Source organism: Oryza sativa, chromosome 2 (genome assembly GCF_034140825.1).
Source record: "Oryza sativa Japonica Group chromosome 2, ASM3414082v1".
Lineage (NCBI taxonomy): Eukaryota > Viridiplantae > Streptophyta > Magnoliopsida > Poales > Poaceae > Oryza > Oryza sativa.
The window spans coordinates 348,794-361,528 of NC_089036.1; the positions used below are offsets into that span (position 1 = coordinate 348,794).

The 12,735-nt window shown below is 45.6% G+C and overlaps 2 protein-coding genes across 6 annotated transcripts; one reads left to right on the forward strand and one right to left on the reverse strand.

Moving 5' to 3' along the window:
• The first annotated feature begins 755 nt into the window (after positions 1 to 755).
• On the forward strand, positions 756 to 4,599 carry LOC4328018 (sucrose:sucrose 1-fructosyltransferase). Its single transcript, XM_015770302.3, has 3 exons — positions 756 to 1,307; positions 1,683 to 2,554; positions 3,557 to 4,599. Exons 1-3 carry the CDS (start codon positions 881 to 883, stop codon positions 4,244 to 4,246), a joined length of 1,989 nt encoding a protein of 662 aa, XP_015625788.1. The 5' UTR covers positions 756 to 880; the 3' UTR covers positions 4,247 to 4,599.
• On the reverse strand, positions 4,343 to 12,044 carry LOC4328019 (putative pentatricopeptide repeat-containing protein At1g68930). 5 transcript variants are annotated; one of them, XM_015770301.3, is made up of 4 exons: positions 9,552 to 12,044; positions 9,267 to 9,450; positions 8,712 to 8,860; positions 4,343 to 7,705 (listed from the first exon to the last, which is right to left on the reverse strand). In XM_015770301.3, exon 1 carries the CDS (start codon positions 11,997 to 11,999, stop codon positions 9,744 to 9,746), a length of 2,256 nt encoding a protein of 751 aa, XP_015625787.1. In that variant the 5' UTR covers positions 12,000 to 12,044; the 3' UTR covers positions 4,343 to 7,705; positions 8,712 to 8,860; positions 9,267 to 9,450; positions 9,552 to 9,743. The 5 variants fall into 5 exon arrangements, with proteins under 5 accessions (XP_015625787.1, XP_015625786.1, XP_015625785.1 ...); XM_015770300.3 differs by having other exon boundaries at positions 4,343 to 7,760; XM_015770299.3 differs by having other exon boundaries at positions 8,642 to 8,860.
• Between the last annotated feature and the right edge of the window lie 691 nt (positions 12,045 to 12,735).

Genomic DNA, 12,735 nt, shown 5'->3' on the forward strand with positions numbered 1-12,735 from the left:
CCTCGTCACCCTCCCGCTCTGCAGCCACCAAACATTCCCTCTAACCCTAGCGAACTTTCCTAGCTAGCCCCCTTAGACCATAAACCCTAACTGATCGATCCACCGCTAGTTACTGTAGTGGGAGAATCGAGGAGCCACCGCTAGAAATCCCCCCTCCGCCTTCCAATACTTACGGAATGAATTAGGTTAGCAACTATGAATCACAATAAGTTAGAGCACGTACTTATTTTTATTTATAATAATGAAGTAGCGGGTTTTCCCGCGTAATTTAAAATTACGCGCTAAATTCTAAAATTAAAAACGATATTTGACATATAACAATGATTTCTATTTCTACAAATATGACTAGCTAGCGTTTATATACAACTATACCGACAAAACATCTAACATTAACTTGTATTTCTAACAAAACAAGAAAAAACACCATGAAATTTCTATGTGGCCCGGGCAGTGAAGCATGCAGTGTGTGACGCGGGACTCCGGTGAGATAGGCGAGGAATCTCCTCTCGTAAGATTCACCTACTCTTCTCTCGTCAAATTAACAGCCTATCGATGATCGATTAACGGAGGCTGGCAACTGGGCCAAATAGGCGAAACAACCAATGGGCCCGCGCCACGTGCATCCAGCATCAATCCACCACATAATAATAATAACTAAATAAAATAAACAAATAAATTAGTGATGGATCCGAACTCTAATACTAGTATTAGCAATACAAGAAATAGAAATAGCAATTGGATCGGAGGCACTATAAATACATCCTCCGACCCCTCGCCAATCCCGCACACAACGCAAACGCAAACTAATCTCCTCTTCTCCTCTCCTCCCTTTTTCTTTCTTGTGCTAATATTATATCCATCTCGCGGCGACGCGACGATCATGGAGACCCGGGACGACGTCGCCGACGCCTCGGCGCTTCCCTACTCCTACTCGCCGCTCCCCGCCGGGGACGCCGCCTCCGCCGACCTCGCCGCCGCCCGCCGTTCCCGGAGGCGCCCGCTCTGCGTCGCCCTGTTCCTCGCCTCCGCCGCGGTGATCCTCGCCGTGGCGGTCCTCTCCGGCGTCAGGCTCGCCGGGCGCCCCGCGACGACGACGATGGTCGTCCCGGGGGTGGTGGAGATGGAGATGGCGAGCAGGGGGCCGGAGTCCGGCGTGTCGGAGAAGACGTCGGGGGCGGAGGAGATGGTGAGGCTGATGGGCGGCGCGGCGGGTGGGGAGGCGTTCCCGTGGAGCAACGCGATGCTGCAATGGCAGCGCACCGGATTCCATTTCCAGCCCGAGAGGAACTGGATGAACGATCCCAACGGTACTTAATTTCTTTGCATTTTTTTTCTTTTATTTTCCTTCTTCGATCGATCGATTGATTGTTCTCATCTCAATTCGTTCATTCCTTCCGCTCTGTTCGTTCGTTCTTCTAGATCTGACAACATTCAAATGCTATTAAATAAATTCCCATTTTGGAGGAACGTTTTATGGTTAAGATTCTTCCAGCCCCATTTTCCTTTTTTTTTATTTATTTTTGAGAAAAGATTTAAAAATAAAAAAGGAAAACCGAGATACCCTTAAGATTCCAACCGCACCAACCGACCAGGCATTGTAGAATTCGAATTACAATAATTTTTAGATAGATAAAATTCAAATTACATTATATAATCAAATTAACATTGGAAATGCAATGCAGGTCCGGTGTACTACAAGGGTTGGTACCACCTGTTCTACCAGTACAACCCGGATGGGGCGGTGTGGGGCAACAAGATCGCGTGGGGGCACGCGGTGTCCCGCGACCTCGTCCACTGGCGCCACCTCCCCCTCGCCATGGTTCCCGACCAGTGGTACGACGTCAACGGCGTCTGGACCGGCTCCGCCACCACCCTCCCCGACGGCCGCCTCGCCATGCTCTACACCGGCTCCACCAACGCCTCCGTCCAGGTCCAGTGCCTCGCCGTCCCCTCCGACCCCGACGACCCCCTCCTCACCAACTGGACCAAGTACCACGCCAACCCCGTCCTCTACCCTCCCCGCACCATCGGCGACCGCGACTTCCGCGACCCCACCACCGCCTGGCGCGACCCCTCCGACGGCGACTGGCGGATCGTCATCGGCTCCAAGGACGAGCACCACGCCGGCATCGCCGTCGTCTACCGCACCGCCGACTTCGTCACCTACGACCTCCTCCCGGGCCTCCTCCACCGCGTCGAGGCCACGGGGATGTGGGAGTGCATCGACTTCTACCCGGTGGCCGGCGGCGAGGGGGTGGACATGACGGAGGCGATGTACGCGAGGAACAAGGGGGTGGTGCACGTGATGAAGGCGAGCATGGACGACGATCGCCATGACTACTACGCGCTGGGGAGGTACGACCCGGCGAGGAACGCGTGGACGCCGCTGGACGCCGCCGCCGACGTCGGCATCGGCCTCCGCTACGACTGGGGCAAGTTCTATGCCTCCAAGACCTTCTACGATCCGGCCAAGCGCCGCCGCGTCCTCTGGGGTTGGGTCGGCGAGACCGACTCCGAGCGCGCCGACGTCGCCAAGGGTTGGGCTTCCCTCCAGGTACACCTTCATTACCTCTCTAAACTATTTTAAGTTTAACTAAGTTCATGGACAAACATATATTAAATTAGTTTCATCAAATCAATAATTAAATATATTTTTATAATATATTTGTTTTGGGTGAAAATTTTACTACTTTTTTCTATAAACTTAGTTAAATTTAAAGCAGGAATTTGACTAAAATTAAAAACAACTTATAACTCGAAACGGAGGGAGGGAGTATATATTAATTAATCCAGCTACTACTAGTAATTAGCTAGCATGCATGATTAGCTAGGCATCATTGGCATGCATATGTGCACTTTTACTGGGCTCCATTGACACGTTGGATCGACGAACAACACGTACATATGCATATGCCTGCCGGAGTGTAGCGTAGCAATCAAATAATGGCAGCCACTTGTGAAGAGCGAGAGAGATGACGCGAACAAACAAAAAGCTTGTCATGTTGGTTGTCAAAATGTCGCTTAGCTTCATCCAGGAATGAATGCGGATATCCTGTTGGGGCCCCACTGCTCAGCTACCGACCGGAGCAACTGTTGAGATACCCTTTTTTGCAATAATTGACATAATAAACAGATCGTATTATTATTGGTTGATGGATGGAATTGCTTGTGTCCAAGCTATAGTCCTCCTAGCAACTGTTACTACTAGTAGGAATAGCTGTCCTTGCCCATAACTCATGTGCAACCATGTGCTGTAGCTGCATTCTGCTTGTCTTTGCTGATGCTTTGCCTAACTGAAATCATTTGCACACACAACTTAACTGGGATTCATAGATTGCAACCTTTTCTTTTCACCAGAAAAAGGGCTGTCTTTTTTGCTTGCTTTTCAATATAATTCCACCGCTCTCATTTTCTTTGCTGTCACAGTACTGATAGATAATGCAAAATCGCTTGGTTCATGTGAAGCAAGCTATAGTAATAATAATTATGATTAACATGTGTAATTAAATTACTGGAGTAGTAGCTAATTAGTAAAAATAAAAAAATTGGCATGCAGTCGATTCCTCGGACGGTGGAGCTGGACACCAAGACGGGGAGCAACCTGCTGCAATGGCCGGTGGAGGAGGTGGAGACGCTGCGCACCAACTCCACCGACTTCGGCGGCATCACCGTCGACTACGCCTCCGTCTTCCCGCTCAACCTCCACCGCGCCACGCAGCTCGACATCCTCGCCGAGTTCCAGCTCGACCCGCTCGCCGTCGACGCCGTCCTCGAGGCCGACGTCGGCTACAACTGCAGCACCAGCGGCGGCGCGGCCGGCCGGGGCGCCCTGGGCCCCTTCGGGCTGCTGGTGCTCGCCGACAAGCGCCACCGCGGGGATGGGGAGCAGACCGCCGTGTACTTCTACGTGGCCAAGGGGAGCGACGGCGGCGTCACGACGCACTTCTGCCAGGACGAGTCGAGGTCGTCGCACGCCGACGACATCGTCAAGAGGGTCGTCGGCAACGTCGTCCCGGTGCTCGACGGCGAGACCTTCTCCCTCCGGGTGCTCGTCGACCACTCCATCGTCGAGAGCTTCGCGCAGGGGGGGAGGTCCACGGCGACGTCGCGGGTGTACCCCACGGAGGCCATCTACGCCAACGCCGGCGTCTTCCTCTTCAACAACGCCACCAGCGCGCGCGTCACGGCCAAGAAGCTCGTCGTCCACGAGATGGACTCCTCCTACAACCAAGCCTACATGGCCTAGACTCCTCTCTTCTTCTTCTTCTTCTTCTTCTCCATTATTACATTATTGCTGCTTACTTGTAAATCATTTTTGACGCCGCCGCCTGCTGCTAGCTGCTGGCCTGGCCTTCAGAATTTTATCTCTTTGCTTCTTTTTTTTTTTGTCTCTGCTTTAATTTTGTATCTCGATCGATCTCGACCGATCGATTAATTACTATATCTCCATGAAGAAATGCATGGATGATGGATCATGGATGGATCGCTCCCTTCGATCCAACTGTACCTAGGGGAAGAAGATGCCATGGTCAAGCAATACTTCTGTAAATGTTTCACATGAGTCAAGATTTATGCAGAGTTATAATATATATGTTTCTCTCTCCCTCCCTCTTTGCAAACAAAAAGTATCCAAATGAAGAATCCTCTCTTAATTTGCACCAAGATAGAGACACGCACAAAAAGAGTTTCGCGGCCCGTGATAGACTGATGCTTCTTACATCTTGCTGGCCTGGGTTGTTTGCCTTTTTCTTTTTCCCTGATTTCTTTATATTTGTTTTCAGCCCGCAAAAAGAAATACAGAAATGCACATGCTTATTATTCTCACATGGATGCAAAGCCTGGGACGTGGCAAATGTAGCACAGTACATGCTTATACAGCTACAAACAATACATGCATAGATCAGATTTTTGTCTTCTGCTTTATGTTTTTTCTACACCGTGTTGAGTTTAATATATCATGTTCTTGACGAGCCAAAATACAAACAAACTGCCGCTGGAACTGTTAAATGCCAAAAGCTGCTATTTGCAGCATATTAAGGGAACTGGGGAGGCAGCTAGCTAGATTGGTTAGCAGCTCAGCATGAGTATCATCAGTAGTATCTCAGAGAAATACATTTCAATGCACTGTGGACACATACCTTCATTGAACAACAGCTCAGCCTGACACTGCGCATGCTCACAAAGGGAATAAGGGAAAGTCAAATTGCAACTTCATAACCGATTTTGAATTAAACCCATTGAACACGCTCATCATTCGTGCATCCTTTCTTTCATTTTCTGTAAGGATCAGATGATGACCAAATTAGATGAGAACCAACTGTAAGATTTTTTTTTTCGAGGGGAAGGTCAGGAGTTCTGCCGATTTCAATTAAGTAGGGGGAAAACAAAGTTTTACAACATGCAAAGTCCAGGGTTTGGGGATCCCTTGGATACAACTGTAACTGTAAGAATTTCCAGCTGCAATTAGTTTTTCTTAAAGAATCAGATGACAAAGAAATCAGATGAAAGCACCTCATCAGAGACGTACAAACATTATCAGGTAGCACTTTCTGACAACAGAACAAAGCATGGATTAATTCCCTGCCAAGACTGGTGCCGAGTAATTTCCAGATATCATCGAGCCATTGGAAGGAGTCAAACCAATAGTAACACTGCAGATGTTAGATCAATGATTTGAATCACTTTGTTAGCTGAAGCACACTGTTCTCATTGGCATCTTCGTTCAACAAACTCAAGGAAGATCTCAAATTCATAAGTGGAGAGCCTGTTCAATCGGATAACCACATATATCCTGCGCATTTTTACAATTCGTAACCAACCTCAAATGTTCATATAGATATATCAATGATTTGCACTAAGAAACGAAAAATGATCAGCTTATCAGTACTTTGCATCTGCTGTCAAGATCAATATGCAAGCCCCACAGGAACTACTGCAACCACTGGGAATAAATGAAATTTGAAACTGGTCCACTTGAATCGCAATCACTTATCTGACCATATCAGAGTGTGGTGTGTTCATAACTACACATGGCCCATTTGCCTTTTTTAAAAAAATGCACGCACATAATATACATTCTAAATGAGTTTTTGCAGTTCCAATTTCAATCAAGATTGCCTGAACTGGAATATTCTAAAGAGGCATAGGCAGCAAAAAGGTAGGCAGCATGTTGCTCACAAAAATAATGATGAAACGAAAACAATTCATTGAATTTAAGTAGCCAACGATTCTTTTACTTCTATCATGGAGCAGCCGTTTAGCGGAACAAGGCCAGAGACAGAGATGTACCAAGCCCTCTGGAGAGTCGCAGCTTTCAACCAGAGAAATGCTCTTTACCATCCACCGGTGATCCAAAGAAAAGATAACACATATCCTGGGTTATCACCACTTCACCATAAAAATGAAGGATTTGGGACTAGCACCATGGTCTCAAAAAAAAGAGAGAGAGGCTATTTCTGACAAGGTCACTTCACAAGTCACAAGATATCTTCATCTCAATGGTGTATGTTCTTGTCCTCTCTGGCATTTTATGAGATATTGTACTTATTTTCAATTGCGTGATCTTACTGTCATATAACTGCATTGTGACTTTGTGAGGTGGTTCAGCACAAATTTCCATCTTTATATCAAGAAGACATGACCGCCAACACAAACTGCTATAAAGCAAAAGGGTAGTGCTGCATCTGCATGTCAATGTGTCCAGTTTTCTAGGCAGTACACGAATTTTTCAATTATTTGGTTTGCCATTCTCCTTCGTCTCTCTCTCAGCAGGGATTTGAACATGAGGCAGCGACCACCATACTTTTCTTCATGTCAAATTAATGCTAGAAAATGTGGATTGGCACTTCTGCTGTGCTGTCAAAACTTGCCTCCCAACCAGGCAACCACCATGTAACTAATTTAACAAAGGCTAATCAGAACTACCTTCCTGAAACACAGAATTATGATTTCATAAACACACCTCTTTTCAACCCTGCACCTGCAGGGAACATGAGAATTCTTACTTTCAGGTGCAGACTTTCAGGAAAGCCAAAGAATCTGATCTAAATTTGACCTTGATTAACCCTTTTCCTTTCTTCAAGTAGGCTGAAAACTCTGGTTCATATTTCATACTAGAAGAATGTGGGGGTGTAAGCTGGATTGACAGGATGATTACCAGAAGTCTCCGCAAGAGCACGTGCCATTGTTAAACTTGTGAAATCTGACAGCATCCCTCACAAGAATATCACGGCAAATCTGGAACGCTAGGAACGATTTGAATTTCAAATCCAAAAAATTGGGAACCTCTGCAGGTATGCCATGCAGCTCAGGCAATGATTTATGCATATGAGAAAGAAGCAACTTTGGAAGAAACAGGTAATACTGCCAACAAGGAACAACAGCAAGTAGAAGTCACAAACTTATCTCCCATCCCTGCAGGTATATTTGGTGCTACGTTGATTGATTTGTGTGTGGATAACAAAACAGGAATTGATCTTTTTGTACATGATCCAGTTATCCCAGGCTGCCATCTGGCTAAAAGCTATTAGTGTGAATTCTACTTCCCCTTGCAGGCTGAGCTTACAGATCTCTGGGTAGCCTTAAAAATCTGCAGTCTTCTCAGCTTGGTGAATGTGATCTTCTCACTGATAACACAACAATTGCTACTATCTTCAAGCAAAATAATTTTCAGGAGAATCTATGATATTGGAGCTTGAGGCCGCTCCTATCAAAATTTCAACAAAATTTGCAGGATCAGCAATTGCAGGTCAAATGGATTCCTACAAGGGCAAATGAAGTTGCTGATAAACTTGCAAATGAGGCAAGAAGGATAAGTTGTTATAGGGCTAGAACTTTCAGTTTTTGTCACAATAGTTCTCATGTTTGCTATCAATCTAGATGCCCAAATACAAGTGCCCTTGTAAACCTCTGTCTTGAAGAGCAAAACATAATGCATGTATTATAATAGAAGTCATGAATTCTAAAGAAAGAGAAGACTTAAGGTTGTTGGCTCAAATAAGAATTGCCAAGATGTTAAAAGACCAATTGCCAAGATGTCTATTTGAGACCATACTCATGGCCACATGTAGTGCGCAAGTTGCATAAGTTCATCAAAACGGCGTAGCAATAAAATTTAATGACGGTTCTAGTGTCCTGTGGTTTTTCAGAAGATAATAAATAACAAAAAAGGGCTTATGCTTAAAAAGCAGCCAATTTACTTGGAAACTAAAGTTTCTAAGATTCGTTTTTTAGGGAAATCATCCAAGAAAGCATATTAGTTTATTGCAAAGGAAAGCATATTAGTGACAGCAGTAAATAGCTATATCTTTATGTATTTCTGCAGAAATCAATGCCCAAGGTCATATGAAAGAAATCAGCATATAAATGACAAAATTGATATTGATAGGTGCTGGAAGCCTCAAATTACTTTATCCCGTTGGTGCTTCTATACAATATGATCCTACCATAAAAGCAAAAAAATAAAATAAAAAATAACAGCTTGAGACCTACTCTTTTCATTGAGTAGTAACACTATTTTTTTATCTCATGGGTGGTGTGATTAAGCTTATGGATAAGAAATTAATAAGACATTGACATAAATGTAGCACCTGAGTACCTAACAATAATTTAAAACTAAAAAAGAAGAAATATATGCACTAACCGCAATTGTGTGTACCAACTATTTTGCATCCATGTACATATGCGGTTGAGTTTTTCTAGAATTCGACTACCTAGGCTGCTGCTGCGAGTGTGGTGTATCGATCATAATTTGCAGGTTTTAGTCCTTGCAGCCTAGCCAATGTCTTTGAGTATGGATAGCGACCTCCTTGAACTCCTCCCTCGAAAGCCTTCTTTGAAGGGTGAGATACACAAGATTACCCTGAGATAAAAAACTTGTTCAGTAAATTAGCAAATATATCATGAGGCAGGTGTGTGTGGATAGACAATAAAGGTACAGTATATTTAGTACTATTCAGATACATGGAACCAGTCATAATGCAGTCCTTAATATTTGTCGTAAATATCTGACTGATTCTGACATAAACACTGTCAAGCAAAGAAGCATATGGATTCAAAGCCTCTTTTTTTTTGCAAAATAATTCAAAATGATATCAACCGGTTTTGCTAGGCAAATCTGAGTTGAGTAGGATTTCAAGGAACATGTCCTCTTTGAGCAATTTTATAGCCAATTTAGTAAAAAGCTCTCATCTTATTTACATTTTTAAGAGGATATTTCTATGACAGGCATTACATTGGATCATAGAAGGAATCAACGAGATGCTGACCTTTCTTCTCAGGAGGTGATACTTCCCTTTTACCAGTGACATTTTCTGCTTTATGAACTACAGAGTGAGCTAGGAAATGCAGCAGTAGCTTCCCTCCCTACTTCATCTACTGACTGCACTAACGGATCCAAGCAAGAAAAAAATTCTTCCTTGGAGATATTATGATCTATATACTTGGATTGAACTGAAGAAATTTACAGAAAAATGTCAGTGCAAAAAAACAACACACAGAAAAACTCAATTAGAGAATGGATATCAGCTATTGAGCTTGCAAAGTGAGAGGACCTGGATGGCTCAAAGCCAATGGCTCTGACCGGAGGAGCTCGCAGCGATCCCTTCTCCCATTTCAGGAAAGCCAAAGAATTTGATCTAAATTTGACCTTGATTAACCCTTTTCCTTTCTTCAAGTAGGCTGAAAACTCTGGTTCGTATTTCGTACTAGAAGAATGTGGGCTGTCAGCTGGATTGACAGGATGACTACCAGAAGTCTCCGCACGAGCACGTGCCATCACTAAACTTGTGAAATCTGACAGCATCCCTCACAAGAATATCACGGCCAGTTATCTTAGAAATGAACTTGGTAGCATTGTGACAATCCACACATACCCGTAGATTCTTGACAATCCGAATTGGCATTTCTTGTGGAACAAAGATTAAGCCAAAGGCAATTGCTAGCTTCTCGCTGTGATGGCTAATCATGTGAACCTTATCAGCATCTGCCACATCATGCAGCACCGAGCTGACATCAGGCTTGTATCCTTCTTCAGCCATCTTTGAGTTGAGCCACTCTAGCTTTTCGTATATTCTACTGGAGAAGGGGTGGGATTGGTCATCGGCTGAAAATATGTGAACTTTGTTCTTGTACTTGATCCAACTGCAGCCTGGTTCCTTCTTCACCTGCCTGTCCCTCATTCCACGTCTAAGATGAGCGACTTCAGTCCATTGACCTTTAGCAGCATGCATGCTACACAACAACACATAGCTGGCAGGGTTTTGTGGGTCAGTTTCCAAGAGATTCTCAGCTGCCCACTTGCCAATCTCCATGTTCCCACGCAGCCTACACGAGCTCAGCAATGTTGCCCATCCAAAGGCATCAGGACTGTGTGGCATCTGCTTTATGAATTCCTCAGCCTCTTTGAACCTCCCTGATCTACTGTACAAGTCAATCATACAAGTGTAGTGATCATCTATAGGAACAATACCGTGGTCCTTCTGCATGGAATCAAAGTAGTCGCACCCTTTCTCTACAAGTCCTGCACGGCTACAAGCAGAAAGGACACCGATAAATGTTACCCCATCAGGCTTCAAGCCATTTGCCAACATCTTCTCAAACAAATCTATAGTTTCTTTTGCCTTCCCAAATTGAGCATACCCTGTCACAAGAGCAGTCCAGGAGACTTGATCGTGGAAGGACATCTCATCAAATAAGCGGTGTGCATCCTCAATGCTGCCACACTTCCCATACAAGGTAACTAGTGCATTGGACACTGTAATGTACCGCATCAACCCTGAGACAAGTGCTAGGCAGTGGAACTGTGCACCCTCTTCCAGACTTGCTAAATTAGCACAAGAACTTATAACACTGCCTAGAGTGAAATCATCAGGCTTAATGCCATCCATTTGCATCTCTGAGAATGCCCGGACAGCCTCCTCACTGCAAGCATTCTGTCCATATCCAACAATCATCGCAGTCCACGATATGATGTTTCTGCATGTCATCCTCCTGAAAACAGCCTCTGCCAATCTGATGCTCCTGCACTTGGAGTACATGTCAACAAGCGCACTCCCGACAAAGACATTATCTTCATACCAAGTCCGAGTTATGTAGGCATGTATCTGCTTCCCTTCTTCCAAGGCAGCAAGGGCACCGCAGGCTGTAAGAATGCTTCCGAAAGTGTACTGATCAATGCCAACACCCTCTGCCCTCATTCTCCTGAAAACATCAAGAGCCTCCAACTGCAAACCGTTCTGAGTCAGTCCTGTAACCATCGTAGTCCAAGTAATGGAATCCCTGTCCACCATCAGCTGAAACAAACCCTTTGCATCCTCGATCATCTTGCAGCGGAGCAGCCCTGTGATCAAGGTATTGTACATGACCACAGTCTTGGCCTCCATTTCTTGAAACACCCGCCTGGCATCCCTAATGAGGCCCATCTTGGCATACATATCGACCAACGGGCTCCCAACGAAAGCATATGCCCCGAACCCAAGCCGCAGTACCTGGCAATGCACCGAGTGGCCAAGCGCGCGGTCGGAGAGAGCCGAAGCGACCATGATCATCGCCGACAGAGTAATCCGGGTTGGCCTGACGCTCTCCTCCCGGAGCAGCGCGCGGTACAGCTGGACCGACCGGGCAGGAGAGCCGGTGCTGGAGAAGCCGGTGATGAGCGCGTTGTAGGAGACGGCGTCCCGCTCGGGCATCGAGGCGAAGAGGCGCTCCATGTCCGGGACGAGCCTTGAGTGGGCGAGCGCCGAGAGGAGGGCGTTGCGGGTGAAGAGGTTGGGGTCGGGCATTTCGTCGAACACGCGGCGGGCTCGGGCGAGGCGGCCGGACTTGGCGTAGGCGGTGAGGAGGTGGTTGAGGAGGAAGGTTGGGGGAGCCTGGAGAAACGTCTTGAGAATGAGGCAGTGCACAGCGCCGGCCACGCGAACCCCGGTCCGGCCGCCGTCGCCGGCGGCGGAGGAGAGGATGGCGGCGTAGCGGTTGCATAGCGCGTGGGCGGCGTGGGTCATCGCGCGTGGGCTTTCGCTTACTAGACTAGAAGTGCCCGCGCGGTTAGCAGATAAGTTTTCGATCGTTCGTTTTATTAAAAACTTTTATAAAATAGGTAAAACTACATGTATACATAAAAATATATTTAACAATAAATTAAATGATATGAAAATAATTAATAATTACTTAAATTATTTTAATAAGACGAACGGTCAAATATTTTTTTTAAAAAAAAAGTCAATAGCATCGAACGTTTTAGGATGGAGGGAGTACTATTAAAGGCCTTCACATCAATAAATAAAAGTTGGGATTGTACTTGACAGTAGTTAACAATTCGGGAAAGCACAAGAATGCATATGCAAACAAGCATCAAATTGGGCAAACATCTTTGTGACACACAAACATAAAATAAACAACCTGGCCACTAGCAAATTGACACGACACTAAATCAAGAGGAGGGAAAAATTTCAAAAAAACAGGGAAAAAGGAACCGTACCGATCTTGGGGAATTTTATGATTCGCGAGCTTCCCCTGCAAGTACTATGGAGAATTTTTTTTATTTATAATTTTTTTATTAAAAGTTTTACAAAAATAATTTTCCATTTTGAAAATTGACGGAAGTAGTCGCCTACCGCCCTCTGGGAAAAATCGCCCTCTCAGAGGGCGGCGAAAATGACGTGGCAGACGGCCGTTCGCTCTCGGGCGACGGCCGTCAACGAAATTTGCAGGCGGCCCCCTTGCCGCCCTCCGCTAGGG

What these genes read in the sequence shown, in the direction of transcription:
- LOC4328018 (XM_015770302.3), top strand. Translation starts at nt 881, where the DNA reads ATGGAGACCCGGGACGACGTCGCCGACGCCTCGGCGCTTCCCTACTCC. An exon ending in CTGGATGAACGATCCCAACG is followed by an intron (nt 1,308 to 1,682) that starts GTACTTAATTTC and finishes AATGCAATGCAG; the next exon opens with GTCCGGTGTACTACAAGGGT. An exon ending in AGGGTTGGGCTTCCCTCCAG is followed by an intron (nt 2,555 to 3,556) that starts GTACACCTTCAT and finishes ATTGGCATGCAG; the next exon opens with TCGATTCCTCGGACGGTGGA.
- LOC4328019 (XM_015770301.3), bottom strand. Translation starts at nt 11,999, where the DNA reads ATGACCCACGCCGCCCACGCGCTATGCAACCGCTACGCCGCCATCCTC.